The sequence below is a fragment of the Thalassophryne amazonica genome, chromosome 22 (assembly GCF_902500255.1).
Source record: "Thalassophryne amazonica chromosome 22, fThaAma1.1, whole genome shotgun sequence".
Lineage (NCBI taxonomy): Eukaryota > Metazoa > Chordata > Actinopteri > Batrachoidiformes > Batrachoididae > Thalassophryne > Thalassophryne amazonica.
The window spans coordinates 9,760,194-9,787,582 of NC_047124.1; the positions used below are offsets into that span (position 1 = coordinate 9,760,194).

Below are 27,389 nucleotides of genomic sequence, written 5' to 3' on the forward strand. Positions count from 1 at the left end.
CAAAATTTAAGCACTATAATTTAATTTACAAGTTCAAACAAAGATCATTCAGAGATGTTTAATCTGTTTTATTCATGGAGTGGAAGATGTTATGGTGAATAATAAAAAAAAATCGTTTTAATGATTTAAATAACTCGTTTTTTCCAATGACAGTTTTCTTCCTGGTCGAACTGTGCTTCTTTATATACAATTGATTGACAAATTTGAATAATAAACTAAAATAATAATATAATAATAAATAAAAAACTAAATTTAAAAAAGGTAGTATAGAATTTTTTTATATATATTTTATTTAGTTATTTTTTTTTACAAATTAAGAACGTATAAATGTAGAAAATATAAACATTTGTAAATTAGTTTTGTTTATTTGAACAAAATTAACAAGAAGCACCAACGCGATGGGCGTTATGAAGCTTTGTATCAGAAATTGCTTCACTACTCGAAGGTTCATTCATACTGCTATTTAGAGGGCATCTGTTAGAGAACTATTTGTGACGCATTGAAAGTCATGCATAAGGACAAACATTCTCGAATGGGTTTCTACACATAATTACTTGTAATTTCATTACGTTAGAAGTATTTCTTAATGTGTGTTTTTTGGTTTAGCCATTTGGAATGACGTCATGAGTCACGTGTTTTGTTCGGGAAAGAAGAAAGTCTCGGAACCGCGCTTCAACAGTCGAGCGAGTTTTGACACAAGGTTTAGAAGCGTCGATGTTACACATAGTGCGCTCGTCTTGTACAATTATATACCGAATTAAACATTAACTATCAGGCGGAGCGAAAGTGTTCCAGGTAAAGTTACAGAGAGTTGTCTATATTTTTTTAATGACACCTTTTAACTTAACTGGAGGGGCTGTGGCTCAGTTAGCTAACACTGGAGCTAAAGTGGCTAATGTTAAAGTTACTTCCCGATATGAGGGACGCTGTTTCTGACTGCGGATTTTGCAAAATTTAGGTTTTTCGCTTTGGTGGAAATAGTTAAGGCTTTTTAGGCATTTTAAAATGTTAATACATATCTTTTAACACTACCGGTTGTTGTAAGTAACGTTAACTTGCCATCAGCTATACCGCCAAGCAATTAACAGTGTTAAAATTCCAAACATTTGGAATGTCTAAATTCGGAGTTGTTACTGTAATAAATGTTTGACATTAGGTTTAGCTGGTTGTCTCGGGATGTTTTTCCCCTCAGTTGTCCCCTTTTGTCGGAGACGATCGTTTGATTGCCTGGTGTGGTAAAGGGCGGGGCAGGTTTTGCAAGTAAAGATATTTTGGTCCTCATGTCGTGCTTATTTTCGTGTTTCATCATTATTTAGCTTTTTCACGGACAAAACTTGCTTAGTTGCTGCTGCACCTTGTATTCTGTCAGGGTTTTTAATTCGCGCAACCAGCTGTTTGCCAGTTTCGGTTTTCACCCCTGAAGCAGGGATCCCTTGAGGAAGTGGAGTTCATAATCAGTGGCGTAGCCAGGAGTTCTGTATATCCATGCGGGCCACCAACACCACCAGCAGCTGTCAGGAGGACATCAGCTTGCTTGTTGAGATTTAAATAAAGGGTCCAACAGTTTGGATACAGTTGTAAGTCTTTGATTCTTTCTTATTTTTAGTGTTGGGTGGTGTTTGTCGCAGTGAGCTGAATACTCGCCATTGCATGGCAGCATTTAGTCGGCAAGAGTTGGTCAGGTCACAGGTGTGTTGCCTCATTCAATTTACCAATCATGACAGATTTCAAGGTGCATTCGGGGACCAGAGGGAGTCCAGTTTGATGACCTCTCTGCTTTTTGCAGATGACGTGGTTCTCTTAGCTTTATTAGGCAGTAACCAACATGCACTGAGCAGGTTTTTGGCAGAGTGTAAAGCTACTGGGGTGAGAATCAGAACCTCCAGATCTGAGACCATGGTCCTCTGTCGGAAAATGGTGCATTGTCCCGTCTGGATCAGGGGAGAGTTATGGCCCCAAGTTCGACTAATTGTGGCAGCCCTGGATGAATGAATGTAGTTGTTACTGTTGATGAGTCATTTGATATGTACTGTACCTTGCTTCACTGTTTACAAAACATACATATGTGAAACTGTGTTTTAGTTTGTATCAAACTGGCATTTCCACGTCACTGACTGATATTCAACGCTTCATACATTACTCACACCTCAGAAGGTTTGACTAACTCCTCCCTTTAAGTCGATGCTGAATTGCCAACATGTAGACCTGGGTTTGATTCCCAGTCATGTTCCCTATTTGTATCTATCCTTGGACAAGACACTTCACCTGTATTAAATATGTAGCTGCCAGCTTTTGCTGAGGAAGGGAGGGCTCACGGCAGCCTGGCGCATTTCCAGGCAGGAGAACTCTTCTTGGTATCTCTGACATATTTTTATTTTTTCGTCTTTGCGTGCTGTTGATATTGGACGCCTAGTTGCGTGTCACTGTTCCCATCTCCTTGCCTGGTTGTGCTGAGCGAAGCAGCACAGTCACAGTGCATCTCAGCCCTTTGTGTTATCGTCAACATTTTGTAGTACCCTTCACAATACTGGATAATTTAGAGTACATTATGTAGTATGTGAAATAGTTGGTGTGCATATGCTCATGGAAGTTCACAGCTAATGTTTGCTTATTTTGTCACTTGCTGACCTTTACTCAACACACCATTTGAGGGTGACACATTCAATAAAGTAATGAATCAGTGGGAGTTATCAGTCATCAGTCACGAGTATTTCAGCATGCCTAGTACCATTTAAAGAATTAGTGTTTGTGGTTTCTGTGTTTTGTTGGCTTAGGGCTGTCAAGGTAACACAGTAGTGAAAGCTGTGCATATCCTCCTAGTTCTCCTTTTCTAGAGGATCTGTGTGAACCGACTACTGTGTCACGGAAAAGTGCTGGGCATTCCAATTTCAGCTGGGATGCTACTCTCCATTTAGAGTGCTTTATTCCTATATTTCCCCAAGAGTGTTTGTGAAATAGTGAAAGTAAGGTGAGCCTTTGTTCAGCATCATATTTGACAGATCGTTCTGCATCATTGTGACCTTTTTAATGTTTGTGAGCTGAAAATCTATAATGCCAAGAACTGGCCAGATTTCAGTTTCAATTTATTTTCATTTATATAACGCCAAATCACAACAGAGTTGCCTCAAGGCGCTTCACATAAGTAAGGTCTAACCTTACTAACCCCCAGAGCAACAGTGGTAAGGAAAAACTCCCTCTGAGGAAGAAACCTTGAGCAGACCAGACTCAAAGGGGTGACCCTCTGTTAGGCCATGCTACAGACATAAATTACAGAACAATTCACAGAAACAATTCACAAAACAAATACACAGGAAATGCTGTTGGTGCACAGAACAGGAGGGTCTCCAGCACAAATACAGCTCCCATCTCTGGATGGAGCTGCACCTTAAACAGAGAGAAAAAAAAACAATCAGGCATCAGAAAGACAAGAAATACTGTATAATTTGCCAGCATTAAACAACAAGAAAAACAGGCAATACTAAAGTGATATCGCTGGCCACTAGCCCTAAGCGTCACTAAAAGACCCAGAATTTTGGTAAAGTTGAGGCTGCGGCCCACTCTGTTTCCTAATAAAATGAATTAAAACAGTAAAAAGCATAAAACAAAACTATACCAGTATGCGAGCCATTCGAAAGGGAAAATAAGTGTGTCTTAAGTCTGGACTTGATAGTCTCCACAGAATCTGACTGTTTTATTGACGCAGGGAGATCATTCCACAGAACAGGGGCACGATAAGAGAAAGCTCTATGACCTGTAAACGTCTTATTAACCCTAGGGACGCAAAGTAGTCCTGCACCCTGAGAACGCAAAGCCCGGGCCGGTACATAAGGTTTAATTAGGTCAGCTAGGTAGGGAGGTGCCAGTCCGTGAACAATTTTATAGACTAGTAGCAGAACCTTAAAATCTGATCTCACTGGGACAGGAAGCCAGTGAAGGGATGCCAAAATGGGTGTAATGTGGTCAAACCTTCTGCTTCATGTCAAAAGTCTGGCTGCAGCATTTTGAATCATTTGGAGAGCCCTAACTGCACAGAAACCACCAGACTTGATCAATCCTCCAACTTTGCTTGAGCTGCCATCATTTGTAAGTGTTCAAGTCTGGTAAAATAGTTCTCATAAGTTTGTCAAATGTTATTGTTTGTGTCCTTGTGAGATAATGGCTAATATTGTATAGATTACACATTTTGGGGCTAGTTCTACAACTAATGTGATTATTCAGTTATGATTAATGGAGTGTTAACTGTTTTCATTGTTAATATTGCGAACTGTATATTACAGCCCGACCGATACAGGTTTTTTGAGGCCGATGCTGATAACGATATTTGGATGAAAAAAATGCAGATAGCCGATAAATCACCTGATATTATTTTTGTAAATGAATAAAATGTTCTTTTTTGGACCCTTAACAAAAAAGGTATGAGCTAAAAGCTGAAGCTTTGTCTTCATATTGATTAACTTTATAACAGAGAAGAATTTTCAAGTTCAAAAAATGCAATCAAGAATTAAACTTTGTGAAATTAGCAAATACATATCCTTAAAAAGAGTTGTGAAATACATCTGATCTTGTACCTCTTGTTGCTGCAACTTAGATATAGGTTCAGGATAAGGATATAGATCCTTATAAACTTGTATGCTTTTGTCAGCCAATCAGTGCAGTGTGATGGCAAACTATGGGGGCCGTTGATGAACACATTTAAGCAGGGGCGTAAGCAGCTCTCAGTTGAATGGAGTCAGAGCTCCATTTACTGGACAAATGGTGCAAGGACACTTTACATTGCCGACACAAACATTATTTCAGTAACTGTTCTGTTTATGAGAAATTATCGGCGTTCTATCGGCAAAATTTCGGCCGATAGGGAGTACTTTGAAAAAGGATTATATCGGCCGATATAAGCCCAATATCGGTCGGGCTCTACTGTATATGCTACTACCCAAATACTCTGGATTTGGCTTCTCCAAACTGAGAATTTGCTGATTTTTCTATTTTTTGTAATAATGCATTTTGACTCTAGGCCGTTCAAATCTATGCATTTTAATTCTTTGCTTTGTGGTATGAGAAACTATAAATTTTTTGAATTGTGGTAAACAATACTCATGTTTATTTTATCATCTTTCCTCCCAGGATAATTTTTTTTTTTACACATTTTACAAACTTCATGTCTTGAGAGTAGCAAGGCTACCATTTTGACTTAAATAGGAGTTGGTCGGTAATTTATGCAGATACAGTTTGTCCACAGTAGGTTCTGTGATGAATATGTGCACAACTTAATCATCGGTCATCAGATGGTTTCACCGTGCAGCAAAGTACAGAAGAGTCGGGAGGGAGAGGATTAACAAATAATATAATTTGCATGTTTCAACTCCATTTCATAAATGAATTTTTGTTGTGATGGAGACATTCCAGTGAGTGCAGCGCACAGGAAAATTACCGCATGACTTTGACATCAGGATCTCCCCTCCTTCCGTGTCGTGTAATATTGAATTTCCCTCTATTATGCTTCTCTCCATGTTGCTGGCCTGTTCAATGGAAAAGTGTGTGTGTGTGTGTGTGCGTGTGTGTGTGTGTGAGAGAGAGAGAGATCATAGTTGCCCCCTCTCCCACTCACTTGGAGAAAGTGTTTTTTGGACAGGAGTACTGGTCAGCCCATAGTTGGACTGATGATTTCACTACTTTTTAAAGAACAATTTGTATTTATTTATTTTAACATTTATTAGAACTCGTTCCTTGACAGTCTCACACAGTATGACAAGTACAAATACTCAGATTGGTATCAACATGACAAAATACAAAAATAATCAATAATAAAGAGGTGAAGGAATATTCTGTAGGTCCAATTATTTCCACAATAATAATAATAATTATAATTAATTAAAATCATCCAGCCCAGTTGAATAGAGGCAACATTGTCACTTTTTCAAATACCTTATAACAGGTGTCCATTTATTAAGGACCAAGTCCGTCTGGAGTCGAAGGTTTGCTGTTATGCGTTCCACACAATTTAAATCCTTAAGCCTTTGGGTCCATTGGTCCAGTGTGGGTGGATGGGGTTTAAGCCACTTTACTGTGATCATTTTATGTGCAGCCAACAAAATAACTTAATTTTATTTTAAAGCCATTGTGAGGTTGCTGAAATGCAGGAAGTGATTTTTTTTTTTTTTTTTTTTTTTTTTAATGCTGGGTGGTGGGATTTGATAAATGTAGAGTGTTGCTGATAGTTCAGAGTTGGGTACTTCTGTCCAACCCACATGAAGAAAGAAGGCAGAGGTGATTGCCAGAGTGAAAATGAAGTTCTTGACCTGTGACTGCCATGGAAATTTCTGACCTTCATGTTTTTATGCAAGTGCAAAGCAACAGATGTTTTGTTTTTTAAAGATCATTGTAGGTTTAGTATCATCCTGCTGTGAAAATCCAATATCTGCTTACTTGGTCAGCTCAGCTGCCTCTGACACATTGCAGGCCCTTTATGCAAGAAAAGAAAGAAATGGAAAATGATAGCTAACTCTTTGTAGGTGGTAAAGGTTTTCTTTGTATGAGGATATCTTTGTGAGTGCAGTGCAGTTATTATTTTGCTACAGTTCACTTACTTGTTCTCTTGTGATCTTACATTCTTTTTCAATGTTTTGCATTTTGTCATTCACATTTGTTCCTAATGGGTTAAAAGAATTTTGTTTGCAAAACTATTTTGTGGAATTAATGGCTTAAGTTTATTTATTTATTTTTTTAGGACAGCTGGGGTGGGAATTGTTTTTTTTTTTAAAGAGCCAAACTGCATGGGTTCTTTTTTAACACCGAAGGTTTGGCGCACTGGAATCTCAGATTTCACGAACGGGGAGCAAATTTGTGATACTACAATCCTGAAAGTTAATCTACTCTGTGAAATCTAGTGTGTGCACACATTTCCTCACTCTATCAGTTACTGATTAGCCACACAGAATGAATTGTTTACATTGTAGGACTAGACCTGATCAATTGGTTAAATAGTCTTGCAAGCTGAGAATCTGAAGGAAAGCAACTTCTAAGCGTGATCTCACATTTTTCACAAACATGAGATTTACATAAACAAAGACCGTTTTGGGAGTCGGGACAGGCATGCACGTGTCTGTCAGCTGTTCCTGTACTCGTCTGTAGTGTGTAACCTGTTGTTTCCTGCCTTAGTCTTTCTAGAAAAAAAAAAAGAAACGCTTTTAAGACTGTCACTATGGGTAAATACTCGTAGTCTGCCTTTAATTTGAGATTCTTCATGGAAAATGTTGCGAAAATAGTCTTTTCCCGAACAGTGCCCAATAGGAGCAGATAAAAGGCTTTTTTTTTTTCTTTTTTTTAAGTTGAATATGTTCCATATTATCAGACTATCATAACAAACTATCAGAAGGTTCATCAACCAGAAGATGGCACAATGACAAGGAGGCATTTACTATTATGTTCCCTTAAAATCTGTCCTTTCTGGAACAAGCACATGCAGTAAAACTGATGGCCAAGAGATGGTAATCACTTTCATGAATGTACTCTGCATACACATCGTTTGGGACACACACGGAGTTTTTGATTGTCAGACTTATGATACTCCATAATCAAATGTGTTTAAAGAAATGTCCCATACTGAACATTTAACAACACAAGTGGGAGGCTTTTGCAAACAAACTGTGTGCAAATTTGGCCTCTCTCCACATGCCAAGGTTCAGTAGGATTATAGTAGCATTTAGGAATGCATTTAAGTTTATCTGAGGGCTGTTGTTGGACTCAAATTCCAGCATGCTTGCTACTCTTATCAGACTTTAGCAGATATCTTTGTGTTTCATTGCATAAGCCCGGAATGCAGGACCCTCTGTTCAGACAGCTTGAGATGAAATAAAATTTTTATTTCCGCAGCCTTGATACATTTATATCACATGTAAATTTTCCATTTTTATATCCTGAGTAAATATTGTTCATGTGTGTTTTAGTGTCGTTCTGTTGAATTTTCCAATATTTTCCCGTGCACTGACAGGGTAAGTGTACTTCAGGCCTCCACTTGGTCAACAATATTGTGTACAGTTCTGTGTCAATTGTTTAACACTTTCACTACGTTCTACAGGGTCAAGGGTGTGCAGGTTTTTTGTTCCTGTTTGCTGTTGATTATGTCAAACCTGGCAAATGGCTTTTGTGTTCCCCATTACATTGTTTAAGTATGTGATAGATACTTGTCTTGATTTATTTTAAATAATATTTTGCTGAAGGCAGAATGGCTAAACTCAAGGTCTTTTTCCAGTTTTCTTTGTCAGTAAAGCCACTTCACTAGAGGAGGAGGGTTTTGAAGTGTGCCAAGGTTGACTCGATTAGCTAGAGGTGAACAAGAATGAATGTTTCTTCTCAGGTGCAGGTGATGTCAGGCTCGCCATGATTAGAATTCTGTAGCTCATTGTATGCGGACAAAAGGAGAACATTTACATTTGTGACACTTTTTCTGCACACGCTCTCTAAAGAATGATTTTATAATTGATTTGTGTCATCAGTCATTACTGTGATTAGACTCTGAGTACTAAACATGCCACACAGGACATTAATATTATACTCAACAAAAATATAAATGTAACACTTTTGGTTTTGCTCCCATTTTGTATGAGATGAACTCAAAGATCTAAAACTTTTCCACATACACAATATCACCATTTCCCTCAAATATTGTTCACAAACCAGTCTAAATCTGTGATAGTGAGCACTTCTCCTTTGCTGAGATAATCCATCCCACCTCACAGGTGTGCCATATCAAGATGCTGATTAGACACCATGATTAGTGCACAGGTGTGCCTTAGGCTGCCCACAATAAAAGGCCACTCTGAAAGGTGCAGTTTTATCACACAGCACAATGCCACAGATGTCGCAAGATTTGAGGGAGCATGCAATTGGCATGCTGACAGCAGGAATGTCAACCAGAGCTGTTGCTCGTGTATTGAATGTTCATGTCTCTACCATAAGCCGTCTCCAAAGGCGTTTCAGAGAATTTGGCAGTACATCCAACCAGCCTCATAACCGCAGACCACGTGTAACCACACCAGCCCAGGACCTCCACATCCAGCATGTTCACCTCCAAGATAGTGTGAGACCAGCCACTCGGACAGCTGCTGAAACAATCGGTTTGCATAACCAAAGAATTTCTGCACAAACTGTCAGAAACCATCTCAGGGAAGCTCAGCTGCATGCTCGTCGTCCTCATCGGGGTCTCGACCTGACTCCAGTTCGTCGTCGTAACCGACTTGAGTGGGCAAATGCTCACATTCGCTGGCGTTTGGCACGTTGGAGAGGTGTTCTCTTCAACTTTATGCGAAGGAGATGTGTTGCACTGCATGAGGCAAATGGTGGTCACACCAGATACTGACTGGTATCCCCCCCCAATAAAACAAAACTGCACCTTTCAGAGTGGACTTTTATTGTGGACAGTCTAAGGCACACCTGTGCACTAATCATGGTGTCTAATCAGCATCTTGATATGGCACACCTGTGAGGTGGGATGGATTATCTCAGCAAAGGAGAAGTGCTCACTATCACAGATTTAGACTGGTTTGTGAACAATATTAGAGGGAAATGGTGATATTGTGTATGTGGAAAAAGTTTTAGATCTTTGAGTTCATCTCATACAAAATGGGAGCAAAACCAAAAGTGTTGCGTTTTATATTTTTGTTGAGTGTAATACTTTTGCGATCTCAGGATATACTATACTGGACTTCTTCAGGGGCCAAAACACCTAGAAATCTTAATGAATACTAATATAAAAGGCTTCATCTGAACGTAAAGCAAAATGTACAAGAAGTCCTGATTGTGGAGTAAGGCCATTAAACAATAGCCCCAAAACATGTAATCTATACACATTGAGTTGGAGTTTTACCAGCGATGCCTTAGCGGAGCCGGTAAAACAGCTGTTTGTGGCGGTAAAATCCAACACTAACGTCCGCAAATCATCAGACACAAGTGGGTTATTCCCATTCTAATTCAGTTCAGTCATTTGCATGGTGTATTTTTCTTGGCGAAGCTTACCATAGCAACAGCGTCGTCCCGCCAGCGGCATTATTGACATCTGCGTAGCAAAGCAGTCAAGGTGCGGTGTAATACATCAAATGTGAACTGGTTGAATATTTTGCCACAGTCTACTCAATATTCTATGGTCGGAAATCTCACACGATTAACTAATCAGATTCGTGGAACAAATGTAATTGCATTAGAATTTGCATTTACACCAACGTAGTACAGATAATGGGGGGCAGCACCTTTTGTTCTAATTTGGTGTGGTTTCTGTGCAGTCAGTAGACACGCCCCCAGCATTTGGGAGCAGAGTATACTAATCTTTCAGGATTTTCAAACCAAATTCATTTAATGTACTTGTTGGTGTTTTTATTCAGTCACTCACCTTTCTCTGGAGTGTGACAAACTTGCAACACATTCTGAGTTTGCAGGACTTTGAAAGGGATTTCAGGATTATTGTACTTGACCTAAATGGTTGTTAGAATAATTGTATGCCCTCCACCCACCCAGTAAATGTGTGATTAAATGCAAACACATATTACAAGAGACTTGCAGTAGGATTAAATGAAGTATTCATTTGTTTTCCTGTGAATGTCACATTACAATCTTTCCATCTTTCATGCTTTTCCCTCAGAAAAAGGAAAAAATGTTACTGTGGTTACACTAATTCAATAACATGTATTTTAGAAATGTTGAATGTCCAATGTGCTTTGTCACATGGCTCAATTCGTTCATTCTGGCTGCAGACAGCAGCAATAGGATGAGTTGCAGAACTGACTAACTGAAACTTAAATGTTCGTTAAGAAATGTTAAAAGGCTGCACAGTAGGGCTGCAACTAACAATGTCAGTCAGTGTTTTGCACAACCCAAGGTGATACCTTCAATTGTCTTGATTTATCCATAACTCAGAGATATTGAGTTTAGTACCAGGAAGTAGTAAAACGAACTAGAAAGTATTCATATAAGAAGTTGACGTAACAGAATATAGATTTTTTTTTTTTTTTTAAGTACAATTCAAAACAATCTGCTATCAAAAGTTGTTTAATTATGAATTAAAATTGTTGCATCTCTGCTGCACAGTGCATCACTTTTCATGATTCCTAACTTGTCAAGAAGTAAACCCTTGAATTAAGTTATGGGATATTGTCTACTTGGTATGTCTAGAAAAATCACAGCATCTTCATGCTCACGCTACAATCTGAATTTAATAACCGATCTGATGTGTGGCTTATCAAATGAATAAAAACAATTATTATTTATATTAATATATTATTTCTGATTTTTAAGACTGTGAAAAGATTGGACTGTTTTCTTATTTTTCTTTCTCTCTTTTTCTCTGTGCGCTTTGCATTATCAAACTATAGTTTGGTTAAATATTGTAATGACCACGATGGGTTCAGGAAATAAACAGTTGTATTCCATTAGAGAAGATGACGTACACACTCAGAAATGATTATAAGACCTTAGAAGAGATTTGGCAGCCCTGTCTGGACTGTATAGACACCCTGCCGACTTCTATAGTGGACAGCACCTAGACGGGTTATTACAATGAGTCTTTGGTCATTAATATTATATATGTATGTGTGTATATATTTGATTTCTTTTGCCTTGCCTCTTGTTTATGTTGTTTATAGTTTGTCTGTGCATGGGTTTGGGGAGAGCCTGGGACTATGTTTTTCCTCTTTTTTCATTTTTGTAAGTTCATATTCTGAAAATAAAATATTCAAAAAAAAAATTATGATGTAAACATAATCGTATTAATGGAATTGTGCCAAAATACAAAATGGCCAAGGATTAATCATTACTTATGAACTGTGGGGTGCTGAATAAAGTCATATTTAAATTTATGTCTTGGGTTTTAATCACCAAAATGTTGCCAGAAGACTTGCGTGGATGCAGTTCAGCATCCATAAATATGTTTGGCTCTTTGCTTGACCTGGCTTTAAACTGCGAACACAGTAAATGTTGGGTAGTTCAGTTGCCCCCCTCAGCCATTGGCGGCTACAATACTCCCTTCTGTCTTAGTTCTGGCCTGGAGGGCATGGACCACAGACCAACACAAAAACACACAGACAGCCTTCATCCTCTCACTGTCTCATTGAACTGAAAGAGGCCCTGTTCACACTCGGTATCAAAAAGCATCTCGTATGGCCCAGTCGTATGCAGCCAGTTCCATATTAGTGTGTGTGTGAGTAATAAGTCTTATTGTGAAATGATTATAATTGCCTTACAGTCATTTCCAAGTCATCATTTTGGTTTGTTTAGTCCATTTATTTTAGCTCTGTTGGGCACTGTTGTAGTTTTCTAAAGGGTGCAGTTAAGATGTGGATTGGCTCTAATGTCATGTGATTACTTGAGATGCAGTGGAGGCATTGTGATGTGTCAGCTGTCATCTTTCTCAGATTGCTGTATAAAAGTATACGCTTAGAAAATGTGATTTGGGCAGGACCTGTGCTTAGAGGGTGCACAAAGAGGAAGAGGATGGATGAGAGGACTGAGGGGATGAATCAAGAGACTGTCTGGGGGTAGAGAGGCTTTCAACGTGATGGACGGGAGAAGAGACGAACAGAGAGCGGTCTGTCGTATCATCTGAAGGAACTGGAAGTTGCCCGTTGTGCGCGGCTGCACTCTTTCTTTCCCCAGTTCACTCCCTCAAACACACAGGGAAGTCATCCAAAGGCGCTGTAATTGAGCCCCAGGTGGTGTTTTATGTGGTGAGGATGCAGAAATGGATGAAACTGCACACATCCATAAACCCTCCCTCTCTCACCCTGTCTATTGTCCTCCTACTTGTTTCTTCTTAGTATTCATCTTCACACTCGTCTCTGAGCAGTGTAGGTAAATGGACTGCATTTATGTAGCGCTTTTCCATCTGAATCAGACGCTCAAACTGCTTTACAATTATGCCTCACATTCACCCCGATGTCAGGGTGCTGCCATACAAGGCGCTCACTACACACCGGGAGCAATAGAGGATTAAAGGCCTTGCCCAAGGGCCCTTGGTGATTTGGACTCAAGCCCAACACCTTAACCACTAGACCATCACCTCCCCCAAGGTGGTAAGGTAGGCAGAATGTTAATGAGAACAAGTAACTGTGTTACAAACTGCTTAAAATGAATCTTTCTGTAATTTATTTTAAATTTGTTCTGACTTGCTGCGTGTCTCACTTACACAGTAAAAGTGGACCTACGACCATTACCTTTGTGCACTCCCGCAGGACTAAACCAAACCAACTGTTTTAGGTTCCTTAGATGACCCCAAAACACAATCAGGATGGTCCCAAAAATAAAAACTGGCCTCACACACCTTTACACAACATATAAACAACTTAAATATCACAGAGATTCAATGGGAAGACCATTGCAGGTCACAGCAAAGTCATTTGTGCCTAAACTAAATTCATTCATGGTTTTAAGATTCAAAATGGCCGCCAATATACCCTTATTAAAATACATAGTAGGAACAAACAGTAGACTTAATAATGACAGAAATCATTGGTGTTTAAGTGGAAAAAACCTATTTTGGTGGCCATCTTGAATAACTGGTGTTTTTTTTTTTTGGGGGGGAACATCCTGATTGTGTTTTGGGGTCATCTAAAGAACCTAAAAAAGTTGGTTTGGTTTAGTCCTGGGGGGTGCAAAGGTAGTGGTCGTCGCTCCCCTAGTACAGGCGGTTTTATCAGGTTGAATGGGGGGGGGGGGCACAGCCCTCCTGGTTTTTAGAATTTTGAATTGGTGAATGAGAATTAGAGCCACACTGATGCAGTTATGGTTGAGCTATTAAAGAATGCATGGGAAATAAATGATGGATAATTAAAAATACTTTGGTTTGAAAAGCAGTACAGTGAGGAGAAAAACAAATCTTGACTTTCAGCTCTCTGAGTTGTAGTCAAACCATGAGGTGCATAAAGATTCCCTCCCCTAAGTGAGATTCATATCCAGATTGTTGAAACAATATGATGGTATGCACACTTGAACAATTCATTACAAGGTGCTCACCCTCGGTTCCGCAAGTGTACATTTGTGACTTTAGTTGAGCACACTGGTTTGCTTTAATCACGTTAACTTGTTCTGACACTATATCTGACTTCGTGTGTGGTTTGTTTTTTCTTTTGTCTAACTTGGGCCAGCAGCAATGTCAGGGTCGTGCGATGGCTCTATGATCGACGTCTCCAGCGATAGCTTCTGGGAGGTAACTGCTGTCCGCTATCTGCACCTTAACCGCAAGATGTGTGGTGACCAACTTTCATTTCTGCTTACGTCAAGTGCATGTCTGAATGTCACTGTGGCAGAATTCCCTCAGTGAACGCTTCCTATCACCAACATTTCTCATCCGTTTACCATTTGTTCTCAGGTTGGGAACTACAAGCGCACAGTGAAACGGGTCGATGATGGCAACAGACTATGTAACGATCTGATGAACTGTCTTCATGAGCGGTCACGCATTGAAAAGGCCTACGCACTGCAGCTCACAGAATGGAGCAAGCGTTGGCAGCAGCTTATAGAGAAAGGTAGGCTTCTAAATGCGCTAACCCCTGATGAGTAGCCTTTCTGATGAGTGATGGCGAACTAACAGCACCCTGCAGCCACTATGCATACTACAGAAAAGAGCAATAAGGATAATAAAGTGGGATACAGAGAACATACCAACCCACTATTTGTAAAAGCAAACATCTTGAAGTTTATGGATTTGGTCACATTTAAAACATCACAAATCATGTACAAAGCCAGAAACAATTTACTGCTGAAAAAAAACAAAAACAAAATCTGTCTATGGAAAGAGAAGGTGGCTATAATTTGAGAGGAGAATTGAACTTCAAAAAGAATAAGTCGAACTCGTAAGAGAAGGATGTGCACATCAATCCGTGGGGTGGATTTGTGGAACAGTTTGGAGCTGGAGCTCAAACAGCACCAGTATAAATCATTTTAAAAGAATGTAGAATCTTAAATGCTTAACAATGTTCACCAAAGTATTTACAATGGTAAAAGAAACTGACGTGTACCGGTGATTGTTTTTGTATTACTGTTCGTAGTCTGACAGAAATGTTTTTAATATTGACACGGTATCAATAGGTTAGGGCATTTAAAAGCTTGATAACTTCAGCCTTGACATTTTTCATTCAGCTACGTGTTTTGTTTTTGTTTTTTTTCAGTATATTTATTGTTTTCTTTTTTATTTTATTTATTCATTCATTTTGTTATTGCATAAGTGTGCTGATTGAAATAAAATAAATAAATCCAATCAACAGCTTGTTAATAAAATATAGACAATTAAAAAGTTGTATTGCCAGGAAATGCTGAAGTTGTAAAAGTTTATATATGTGTAAGTACAGTACATCCATATAAACAGATAATATGCAGCATATGGTGTCATGGTTTCATGTCGTCATATATGCTGCATGTTCCAAATAGTTTTTATAGAACAGTACAGGTAAGCGTAAATTAAAAAAAATACTGTTAAATATTAGAGAATATATTATAATTTAGAGTGTTTTTAAATAAATGGCACCATGTGTTTGAATCACAGCAGCCTGAAATGTTTTATTTTTTACTGCAGACTATTATTAATGCATTACTGTGTTTTTTCCATACTCCCTGAAAGCATGTCTTTCATGGTCTCTTAATAACGGTTGCTTTAGGCCCTCAGTATGGCACGTTGGAGCGGGCATGGTCTGCGCTGTGCACGGAGGCAGAGCACGTGAGCAAACTCCACATGGAGGTGAAAGCGGCACTGATGGGAGAAGACTACGAGAAGCTGAAAAACTGGCAGAAAGACTCCTACCACAAACAGATGATTGGTGGCTTCAAAGAGACGAAGGAGGCTGATGACGGCTTCCGCAAAGCTCAAAAACCCTGGGCGAAAAAACTCAAGGAGGTGTGTTATTAAATATCAACAGTAAGCAACTCTGGGAATGCTGAAATAGATACGTGTAGTATTAGGAGCAGTTTATTTTAATGACACTGCAGAAATCTTCATCAGCCAAATTTGAAAATTACTGCTTACCACAAACAACTCAGATCAGTAATTACAGCCACAACCCCATCATCTTACTCTTCAGTTCACATCAGTGCATATCACTGACTCACCATTGTGCGGTTTAGTTTAATATCGCCATGGCTGCTTGCTTTCTAAGCGGCGACAACGGTGAAGTAGTAATATATTTAAGATGTTGCTCAATATCCGTCGCAGTGACACAAGGCAGCAACAGATTATCCTGCAGCTGTTTGGCTGTCAGCAGTAGGGAAGGAAGTAACGTGAGGATGTGCAGTGAGTCAGGCACCTCTATTAGGTCACATTCAGGACGATGCAGATCCTGCTACTGCTTTAATTTCATCTGCTTATCTTGCTCGCATATTCCTTTTCTGTCTGCAATGAGCAACCCCAGTGACATCGCCGGAGGATGGTCTCGTCCTCATGTCGTCATTGAACAGTGACGGAACAATGCTGAATTAACATGAATTATAGGTCCTGGAGACCAGATGACGTGGATGTTTTTCAGCTGCCGCTGTGCTCAGCCGATCAATAATGAACCAGCTGTGGTTGCAGCTGATGCACACAGAAAAACATGCAGGTTTGATGATCTCCAGGAGCAGGGTTGGGCACCCCTCATTTTAGGAAAGTGAAGTTTTGGTTGGCATTTATGCAAAGTAGGGATACACAGCCGCCCCTTCTAATATAGAAGAGGACAGGTTGCTGCCTTTTTATGACAAGCACAGTTTCCATTTGAGTCTGCATGATTTGTTTAAGATTCGTGGCCACTCAGCAGACTGCACGTCATAATTACTTCACAGATAAAACTGTAATAAATGTAGTTCCTCATTTTAAGTCTAGGAAATTAAATGAGAATAAAACAGACGGGAATGGTATATTATCTTGCCGCTTATGAACTATATAATTCCCACTGTGCATTGGTGTTGCGTTGAGATGGTTTTTTTTTTTTTTTTTTTGCTCTTTCTGTCTGGGATTAATTTGAAAATAAGTTTTAAAAACTAGCTTTCTGTGAATGACTAACATAATCATCTACTAAAGGATGTTCAAACTTTTATATTTAAGACCAGCTGTCATTTGCAGACGTTACAAACCAGATTTATCCTTGCTGTTCTCACAGCTCCACATTCTGAAACCCTTTTTTGTATTGGGATTTTCTGTTTGCAAAAACAGATGTAGGTGGTACAGTGAGCATAAAATAGAGAATTCTGCCTCTTTTGCAATTTCATATTTACCAAAACACCTTATGTAATCTATGACTCTTTAGCTTCTTAGTCTTACCCCGTGAAGTGCACTGGAGCGACTAATGTTGTGATTTGGTGCTATATAATTAAACAGTTTTTCCTTCAATCTGTGCGAGAGTTGGCTTGTTCTGTGGTTATATTCTTGATGGCATTTATGGTCAAACTACTCAGGTGGAAACCATGAAAAAGACTTACCATTCAGCCTGCAAGGAAGAGAAGCTGGCAGCCAACAGGGAGACTAACAGCAAGCTGGAAAGCAACAACAATCCTGAAGCCCAGAAAAAGCTCCAGGAAAAGGTGGAGAAGTGTCAGCAGGAGGTGCAGAAGGTTTGTATCCCGGTGGAGGATACTAGATATGGGAGTTTGTGTTGCCTGTCTAATGTTGTACGGTTTTCTGTTTGTTCTTGTTTTGTAACTTCATCTCTGCTGGTGTTCCAGACGAAGGAGCGCTATGAAAAGTCTCTGGAAGAGCTCGACAAGTTGACCCCTCAGTATATGGAAAACATGGAACAGGTCTTCGAACAGTGGCAACAGTTTGAACACAAGCGTATAGTCTTCTTTAAACAGCTCCTGCTGGATGTTAAACAACACCTTGACCTCTCATCCAACCACAGGTCAGACATCTGCATAATAATAAGCGCTGATTTGATGGGGAGCTTCATGTCTGAATGCAGAAGTGTGGCCATAACCACAACAAAGTTATGTTCCTTCTTGTTCGATAGATTCCAGACAGTCTACCACACGCTGCAAGACACAATCTCTGCTACTGATGCTGAGGAGGACCTCAAGTGGTTCCGGTGCAATCATGGCCCTGGCATGCCCATGAACTGGCCCCAATTTGAGGTACTGTCTCACAGATTAATCCAGAATTTCCAAAGGTGGAGGACCATCCGGACTAGTTCTAGAGTTTGGAGGGTGAATGTGCTTGTAGTGCTGTAATATTTATGGTGGTGTGAGATTGCAGACATGGATTTTCTCGTAGGATGCCATCTTCCACTCGTTTTACTTTTGGTGGGAAGTACGGTATCTAAGATGAATTTGTAAGAACTTGAAAATGGCTGCCACATTAATTCCTTTGTGACGAGGTGCGTGTTAATATTCTAGATCAATGATGTCCAAATTATTCAAATAAGGTCATAGTGCATCATGCACGGTGTCAGGATGAGACTGTCTGTCTGTGTTTCCCACATTAATGCCTGCTGCCTTTGTCCCATGTTTGACAGAATTTGGACTGGTCCCATCCTCGATCCTTTGCGAGAAGGTCCATTCGAGTGAGTTGTGTTTGGGAGGGCTGTTCTGTCACAGCAGCCATGGCGGCGGGAAGGGGAGATGCTTTCTCCCCATTATTAAAGCTTACTGCTTATGTTTTTGTGTGTGTCTGAGGTGGCTGTGTTTGAATCTTGTGTTCAGTTAGACTTAAATTGTAAAAGAATATTAATGGGTGCGTTATAACTTCATGATACAAGTGAGGGACACGGCCACCTGTCCTTTTTCTCTCATAACTGTGGGATGTTTCTGTGTGTGTATGTTTTCCTCCTAGATGGCAGATCTCTGGAATTAGTGTTAATAATGTAGTTCTGACTCTGTAATACCTAATCTCCGGTCTCTCAGGTGACACCCCGCCTACAGGCCGCCCTTTGTGAACCCACAGCTCAGCAGTGTCACAATCTGAGATTACGGCTCTAATTAAAAATGATAAATATATCATTATGAAAGGAATTCATCGACACAGTAGTCTAATGTAACTTGTTCCACTTTTCTTACGGCTCTGCATAGTGCAGCTAAAGTGAGCCATGACTTAAATGTTTCCACTGTGCCCTCACAACAGGGAATCTTGTCACTAACCACATCACCGTGGCTCTGGATTTAATCTCTGCCCTCCAGCTTGCTACATTACTTTGAGCTTAGCAATACCCAATGGAGTTGGGCACAGAGAACCATTTGAGCTGTGCTCTGGACACAAGTGGAGCTCAGTTTACAGATTGTTGCACTGCTGTGATAAATATTGTTCATTTCACCGGAGATGAAACCACCTGCACCGTAAAGTGTGACGCAGTCATTGGATTGGGCCATATGTCTTCTGCTGTTCTCTCCCAGTTGCGCCTCTGGTGGAAGGGCCGTTTCTTGATTCTGTGTTTATTTCAACAGGTGATGGATTTATTTATGTATTTTTAATATATATGTGAAAACACTGTTGCCTTGTATGTTGTTGATTTTTGTTTGTGTGTGTCTATGTATTGTTGTGTGCACCCACATCTGTGATGGGTTCTGCAGCTACAAACTCAGCTGGCCAACAAGCAGACTTTGCACAATTCAGGAGCACTGTTTCTGTTTTAATATCCGTGTGTTTGTCCACCAGGACTGGTCCTTCGACCTGAACCGGACACTAAGCAGACGAGAAAAGAAGAAGCCATCAGACGGAGTGACGTTGACGGGCATCAATCAAACCGGAACAGACCAACCTGTTCAGTCTACAAAGACCAGCAGCAGGTAGATATTCAGCCGTTGATTCACTGCTGCCGTCTCGTACACTTTGGCGCAGACGGAATAGAATTGGAAACATGGCAGAGGAACGTTAGCCACCCTCAAAACATTTATGCTTGGAACACTGATTCATCGCACGTGGTGTCATTGTCCCGTTTTATTTTAAGGTGTGCTTGGAAAATCTTGTGTAAGGGAAGCTCCGGGAGTGACGTGGAGCTCCGCAGCTGTTTCTATGACGACTGTAAACATTTTGCTACAGATTACTGGGAACAAAGTTATTCCCGAGAGAGCTGAGCCTGCTGTTACATAGTTGAAAGTGTGCCAGACAGAAAATGTGGAAAAATTGCTGACATGTGTACACCCTGAACTGGGTTGTTCAAAGAAATGCCATTAAAGTAAACTTTGGTGAAGCAGCATTTAATTTTTATTTTTATTTTAATAGTAAGCCAGTTAAACTTGTCAAAATAGGGGCTGTGGCCTCCTGGTGGGTTGTGAATGTACTGCAGGGAGGTGGTAATTAAAAAATGAATTTCTAAAACATCTGAGATTTTCAGTTCTGGAATACGCTAAAGATTACCTGAAATATTTCTGATTAGGACAAAATGTAATCGGAAAAAAATTGATTTAAATTATGTTCTTCATTTGGTTTAGTTTTGCTGACTGTTAATTAACAATGTGCTCTCTCAGTTCTTTAGGCTTGGACAGCGTGTGGGTTTGTCCATCCAACTTGTGTAGACGATACAGTGCATCCAGAAAGTGTTTTATTATGTTACAGCCTTATTCCAAAATGGGAGTAAACTAATTTTATTCCTTCATAACTACTCACAGCACCCCATAATGACTGAATAATTTTTTTTTTTTTGCGCAAATTTATTAAAAATAAAAAGCTAAGAAATCATGTGAACATAAGTATTCACACCCTTTGTTCAATGCTTTGTTGATGCACCTTTGGCAGCAATTACAGCCTCAAGTCTTCTTGAATATGATGCCACATGCTTGGTGCACCTATCTTTGGTCAGTTTTGCCCATTCCTCTTTGCAGCACCTCTCAAGCTCCATCAGGTTGGATGGGGAGCGTCGGTGCGCAGCCATTTTCACATCTCTCCAGAGGTGTTCAATTGGATTCAGGTCTGGGGTCTGGCTGGGCCACTCAAGGACATTTACAGAGTTGTCCTGAAGCCACTCCTTTGATATCTTGGCTGTGTGCTTAGGGTCATTGTCCTGCTGAAAGATGAATCGTCGCCCCAGTCTGAGGTCAAGAGTGCTCTGGAGCAGGTTTTCATCCAGGATATTTCTGTACATTAATGCATTCAAATTTCTCTCAATCCTGACTAGTCTCCCAGTTCCTGCTGCTGAAAAACATCTTCACAGCATGATGCTGCCACCACCATGCTTCACTGTAGGGATGCTGCCTGGTTTCCTCCAAACATGGTGCCTGGCATTCACACCAAAGAGTTCAATGTTTGTCTTGTCATACCAGAGAATTTTGTTTTTCATTGTCTGAGAGTCCTTCAGGTGTCTTTTTGCAAACTCCGGGTGGGTCATGTGCCTTTTACTAAAGAGTGGCTTCCATCTGGCCACTCTACCATACTGGCTTGATTGGTTGATTGCTCCAGAGTTTGTTGTCCTTCTGGAAGGTTCTCCTCTCTCCACAGAGGAATGCTAGAGCTCTGACAGAGTGGCCTTCTGGTTCTTGGCCACCTCCTTGACTAAGGTCCTTCTCCCCTGATCACTCAGTTTAGACGGGTGGCCAGCTCTAGGAAGAGTGGATCAGAACTTCTTCCATTTATAGATGACCGAGGCCACTGCTCATTGGGACCTTCAAAGCAGCAGAAATGTTTCTGTACCCTTCCCCAGATTTGTGCCTCGGGACAATCCTGTCTCGGAGGTCTACAGACAATGCCTTTGACATCATGCTTGGTTTGGGCTCTGACATGCACTGTCAACTGTGGGACCTTATATGTAGACAGGTGTGTGCCTTTCCAAATCATGTCCAATCAAATGGGTTTACCCCAGGTGGACTCCAATTAAGCTGTAGAAACATCACAAGGATGATCAGTTTATTTTATTTATTTATTGTATAAATTTTGCAAAAAAATCTTAAACTTTTTTCACATTGTCATTATGGGGTATTGTGTGTAGACCTTTGAGGAGAAAAAATAATTTAATTCATTTTGGATTTCCACATTAAAAAAATGTGGATGAAGTGCAGCACTGTGAATACTTTCTGGATGCACTGTATCGCAAACAGAAAAAAATGATCTTTTAATTCACCTTTTTCAAGCACTGTATGTCCTCTCCCTTGGACGCGTCTGCCCCCTGATGGATTGTTTGGAGATGTTAGGTGGATTATTGAAAATTGTTCTGGAATGTGAAGTGGAATCTGCTAGGATTGTTCTAGTCTGCATGTGGACTGTTTTGATAAAACCTCAGTGTTAACTCATCTAATTCTTATGCTGTTTGTCTTGGTCAAAAGTCCACCCATCGTCAAGTTCGGTTCTTGCCACTTTTCTGCCCCGTGTGTTGCGTTAAACCTAACTGAACCAAGCTGAAGGGAAGGTAGATAAGAAGGCCTTGTACCTTCATGGCGTCTGTCAATACTTGGGTATGGTTTGTTGGTTTGTTTGACTGTTACTGTCCTGTCAAGTTGTTCCAGACTCCCGCTGTAGCAGTGTTTGTTGTAATGACTCTTCAGGCTGAACTTTGAGAGCACGGCATGATCGTGCAAACAAAGGTGTTCACATTGAACTCTCACGGGCCTGCTGATGGTTACTACTGTATATGGGCTGATCATATTGCAAACAAAGAATAGAAAACCCGCCCTCGATGTAGAAAATGACAATGGCAGGAAATGCATCTGCTCTTAAATTTGGTCTTGTGGTCCAGCCCAGTTCTTCATAAACTCAGGAAGTATGTTTGCTATTTTCAGTTTTGTACGTATTTCCATTTCATTCCAGTAGAAGTTCTGTGACTGTATGTTGTTTCATATTACTGTTCTGTCGACATTTTCATCCTTTTTATTTATTCATTTCCAGGTTATGTAGGTCGATTACCAGTGGGGCATTTGCTGTTTTTTAAAAACCCCTTAAGACCTTTTTTTTCAACACGTATATCGCAGTTGGCATGTCTGCATCCTGTCTCATTATGTGCCATGTTGTCAGCCTGACTGTGCCCACTAATACGGCACCGGTGGGCTCAAACCCGTTTGAAGAGGATGAGGATGAAGCGGAGGAAGCCGCCACAGAGCAGCAGACCACAAACAACCACATCAGTGCAGATAAAGAGGAAATGAAAACGTTGGTGAACAAGAACAACTCTCCGTCCACCTGATACCTCGCCGCTTTTCCTTTTTCTGCCTTTGTTTCATGGTCTCGTTGTACTGTTCCTGTTTTTGAACTTATTTATTTCTGGCAGGTGGTTTTGTCGCTCTGCGCACAATGTCAACACGTCTGCCCTTCTCTCCTAACAGTGCTGTGTCTTCTAAACATTGTTTTGCACTTTTGGGGTGGGGGTGGATCTCACTCTTATGGGACATTTTATTACTTTATTTTTTTTATTTTTTTACAGTCAGATCTGAACAATCTGATAATTAGACATGGAGTTATTTTTTATTGTATATGCTTTCTTGATGGAGCTCAGCTGTCAAATGCATAGCATGTAGTCAGATCCATAAGTATTTGGACAGTGACACAAATTACTATTTTGTTTCTTTACAGTGACAGTGATTTAAAATCAAACACTTAAGATATGCTTGTTGTCTACTTGCCACTTTAATTCTAGGGGTTCAGCAAAAATATCACATCACATGGAAGCAGATGTTACAAAATGGTGCTCCCTGCTCTACCATATTATTTGCATGTGGCGGTGGTAGTAGTAAATCTTTGAAAAACCTGAATTAACAAACTGGTCAAGCTCTACATGGAAGAGGACAACTGGTCTATTTATACATGTTACCTGGACTGTGATCCATTTATTAAAAAAAAAAGTCAAATTATTTCCTCTCTGAATGTCTGAACTTCATTCACATCAATAATTGAGAAATAAACAGTCCAACTAGTATGGGCAACCTGTTTGCAGTAGGTAGTTCTCAAAAACTGAGTAGTTATGCAGTGGAACAGAGGCATTTCTGAAAAAGATGTGAGATTTCAGCTTCAGTTTCCAGAAGGCATGTGGGAAACCCAATGTGTATGTAATCTCAAATCAGGAAAAGGTTGCAAAGGTGTGAAAAATGCAAAAAAAAAAAAAAGGGGGGACGGGGGGACGGCGGAGGAGTGATTATTGCATTTGACTTATGTTGGCTATTGATGAATGGCTATTCTTGATGGGGATTCATTTTAGGCTTGGGCCCTTGCCCTTTACGCACTGTAATTTCTCCACACTCCTTGAAACATTTATTGATATTATCCACTGTATAGGGAGAAATATGCAAATCCTTTCCAAAGCTTTCTTTGAGCAACAATGCTTTTAAACATTTCAATTATTTGTCACACATTTATTGACAACCTGGAGATCATCTAAGACTCAGCCATTCATGGACACTGCTCTTTTACCAAATCAGGATTGCAATCACCTGTTTGAAATGACATAATTGTTTATTTTAGCTCATCGCTAGCCATGACTCCATCACAACTGTTTTGGAGGCCTCAAATGCAGCGATGGCTGCACATCAACAAATGAAATGAAGTTGACCACACAAAACATGAAATACTTTGGTCATACTGTCTGCAATGAAATAGAAGGTTTTGGTAAATGCAAGAATCCCCCCCACACTCATTTTCCATACTGGTGTAGCTTTTTCTGATTGGGGGTTTCATATAAATCACTGTCCAAATGCTGTTGTACCTGATGCAAATATCTAAATCATTAGGGGCACTAATTGTGCGGTAAGTTATTGGTATGAAACATAATGAGAGATGAGCAGTAAATACGTTTCAGCAGTGTTTGTGCATTTCAGTAAATGTAAGACTGGTCTGACTGTAAACTTGTAATGCCTGTGCAACTTTCTCTCTAGTCAAGTTCTTGTCGGTGTATAGGTGGCTCCCTCTGTTGGCTGTAAGACTCAATCATACATTCACAACAATGATCAGTTTGCTCGGTCCCGTTTCTGTGCCACATTTTCAGGATGTTGTCTTATTGCTGCCTTGCCTTTCTTCAACAGTGTGTATGCATTCTTGAAGCTGTTGCTTTTTAAACTGGCACCAGAGCAAGTTGTGTATTTCTTTGTGTGCGCTTGAACCCAACACTGCCTCGTAGCATCGGTGCCAGAAATCGGCACGTTTCCTCACACTAAAATGAGGATGTTGCCTTGATTTTTCTTTTCCGTCGTGTTTTTCTCTGCTTACCCATACCAAAAAATAGTACTGATAAGTATATAAAAAGTAAACTAGAAGTATACTTGAAACATACTTGCATATACTACTTTTTGGTAAGGGTAAACCTGGCATGCTGGATTGTTCTGTTTGTTTGGTGCTCTGGTAGACGAAAACGCGTTCTAAGCAGCGGTTTTGTGTGATCAGTGTGAGCAGTGCGGAGAAGACGGCAGACTGGTCAGATGAAGACGCAGCCGCCAACCCTTTCTCCACCAACGGCAACGGAAATCCTTTCGAGGAGGAGCCGGCGTCCCCGGTCGTCTCTGTGCCCGTTCAAGCCCTCTACGATTACGAAGGCCAAGAGCAGGACGAACTGAGCTTCAAAGCAGGTGCACGCTGGGAAGTGTGGAAGACGAGATGTTGTAAGTTTACTTTTTTTTCTCCCCTTCCTGGAAACTTACTTGCTTGTCTTTGCCTCTCCAGGGGATGAGTTCACAAAGATTGGTGAAGAAGATGATCAGGGTTGGTGCAAAGGCAGACTCTCAAATGGACAAATAGGTCTCTATCCTGCCAACTATGTGGAAGACATCCAGCAGTAAAGTGGGATAAATGTGAAGAAGCAAAGATGAGAAATGCTTGGTTCTTTTTTTTTTTTTTTTTCCTTGGACTGACGTGGGAGGAGGAAGGGCGAGAGGTTGTAAATTATTGAAGGACGACTTGAGCCTCTTGTTGGGAAATTGACCTTCTCCACAACACCCTGAATGATTCCAGATGAGGAAGATTAAATATAAAAATGTTGTTCAGACACATCTGAGATCTTAGAATCATATTCATACTGTTACAGAGATTATTTGCTGAACCGTTGCTGACATTCATGTGAGTTTGCTTAAAAAGAAACACTGGGATTACATTTTTCTTGTTACGTTACATGTTTATCTGCAGCGCCACTGTGGATTTGTTAAGGGAGATGCCGCTCTTTTATTTTAAATGTTTTGTTTGCCTCTTTAAGAATCCAATTAATGAGTATTAGGTTTTTTTTATGTTACTTTTGGATGACATGGATCCTTACTTAGTGTTGGGGTTAATGTGTCACATTTAGCTAGCTTTTAAATGAATGAGTTTTTCCACTTATTCAGTTCATAACTCTTCTAGTTAATTTATTTTAATTGATAAAGGTCACACCAGGTCTTTAATCCTCACATAGTTTAATTCATCATTTCACAGTGGGGAAAGGCTCCTGTTCTCACTGCAGCTGAATGTATGTTAACTGATTGTATTTCTAACTCGATTATTCCCATTAGTGATTTTTTTTTTCTTCCTCTTCTTCCCTCTTTCCAATCACATGTTCTCTCACAGCACCTGTTGAGTTTTTTTTTTTTTTTTTTTTTTGGACTTTTTAAAAGTGTAGTCCAGATTTTGCTATGAATCTAGCTGGCACAGTGTTGTTTATACCTGCATGTAAATAGCTTGGATTGCAACAAATTAATCTGTGAGGCCTGTTCTGAAAAATTTTGACTGTTAATTTATAATGCCACAAGTGCTTTTGTTTTACTCGGTTAGACAGTTGATGAATGCTTTGTTGTATTTGTCAATACGACATTTTCCTCCATTGGCAGTGGGACATACAGAAAATCAACTATTCCTATTTGAATAAATGTAAAATGTGTGTGTATATATATTTAAATATACACCATGAATGAATAAGCCTCATTTTGTAAAATTAACACTTTTTTTTTTCCAATATGACATTTGGGAGATGAATTGTGGGCACTATCACATTTATGAGATCTGTTCATGACAATACTGTATTACATGCCACATGGACACATGTTTACAGTCTGTACTGAGTAATAAAGGAGCTTTCGGGGCGCATTGATTTAAAAACACAGCACCAGCTGTACTGGCACAGTTAGGTTGGTAAATGTCCAGAATAAATTAGTTCATTTGAAAAAATGTGTTGTGGTGCCTGTATTTGAGTCGGGTAAAAGAGTAATTGCACCGAAAGGGTTTTATATGTGTAGCAGAAAAAAAATGGCGATGGTGCAGCAGTTACAGCACAAAAATTTACTGAACCAGAGCAGTTATTTTTGTTTTGTAACTGTTAGGTTCCAAAACTCAAGTAATGGTTGCAAATCCACACAACCCTGCAGAAAGGATTCCCCCTGCTCTCAGTCTGTCTCGTGGTCTCTTGCAGCACACTCCTTGTTTGAGTCAGCAATAAACAAATTGTATGCAAATTAAATTAAGCAGATTAAACAGTAATGTATGTCTTCCAATATTAAATTAAGAATGCATATTGTGTATAAAATGGTTACATTACCATTAAATGCTAATGCATTTAATGGTGATTGTATTTACGCATCTACAG

At 39.9% G+C, this 27,389-nt stretch overlaps 1 protein-coding gene across 6 annotated transcripts; it reads left to right on the top strand.

The window, feature by feature from the left end:
• The first annotated feature begins 657 nt into the window (after nt 1–657).
• pacsin2 (protein kinase C and casein kinase substrate in neurons 2) lies at nt 658–26,930 on the top strand. 6 transcript variants are annotated; one of them, XR_004558693.1, is made up of 13 exons: nt 658–795; nt 14,110–14,188; nt 14,351–14,507; nt 15,636–15,871; nt 17,401–17,556; nt 17,668–17,843; nt 17,952–18,072; nt 18,453–18,500; nt 19,589–19,719; nt 22,874–23,008; nt 25,229–25,410; nt 25,505–25,689; nt 25,725–26,930. XR_004558693.1 is itself a non-coding variant. In XM_034163205.1 (12 exons), exons 2-12 carry the CDS (start codon nt 14,132–14,134, stop codon nt 25,618–25,620), a joined length of 1,515 nt encoding a protein of 504 aa, XP_034019096.1. In that variant the 5' UTR covers nt 658–796; nt 14,111–14,131; the 3' UTR covers nt 25,621–26,930. The 6 variants fall into 6 exon arrangements, 5 of the variants coding, with proteins under 5 accessions (XP_034019096.1, XP_034019097.1, XP_034019099.1 ...); XM_034163205.1 differs by having other exon boundaries at nt 658–796; nt 14,111–14,188; nt 25,505–26,930; XM_034163206.1 differs by having other exon boundaries at nt 14,130–14,188; nt 25,505–26,930.
• The last annotated feature ends 459 nt before the right edge of the window (nt 26,931–27,389 follow it).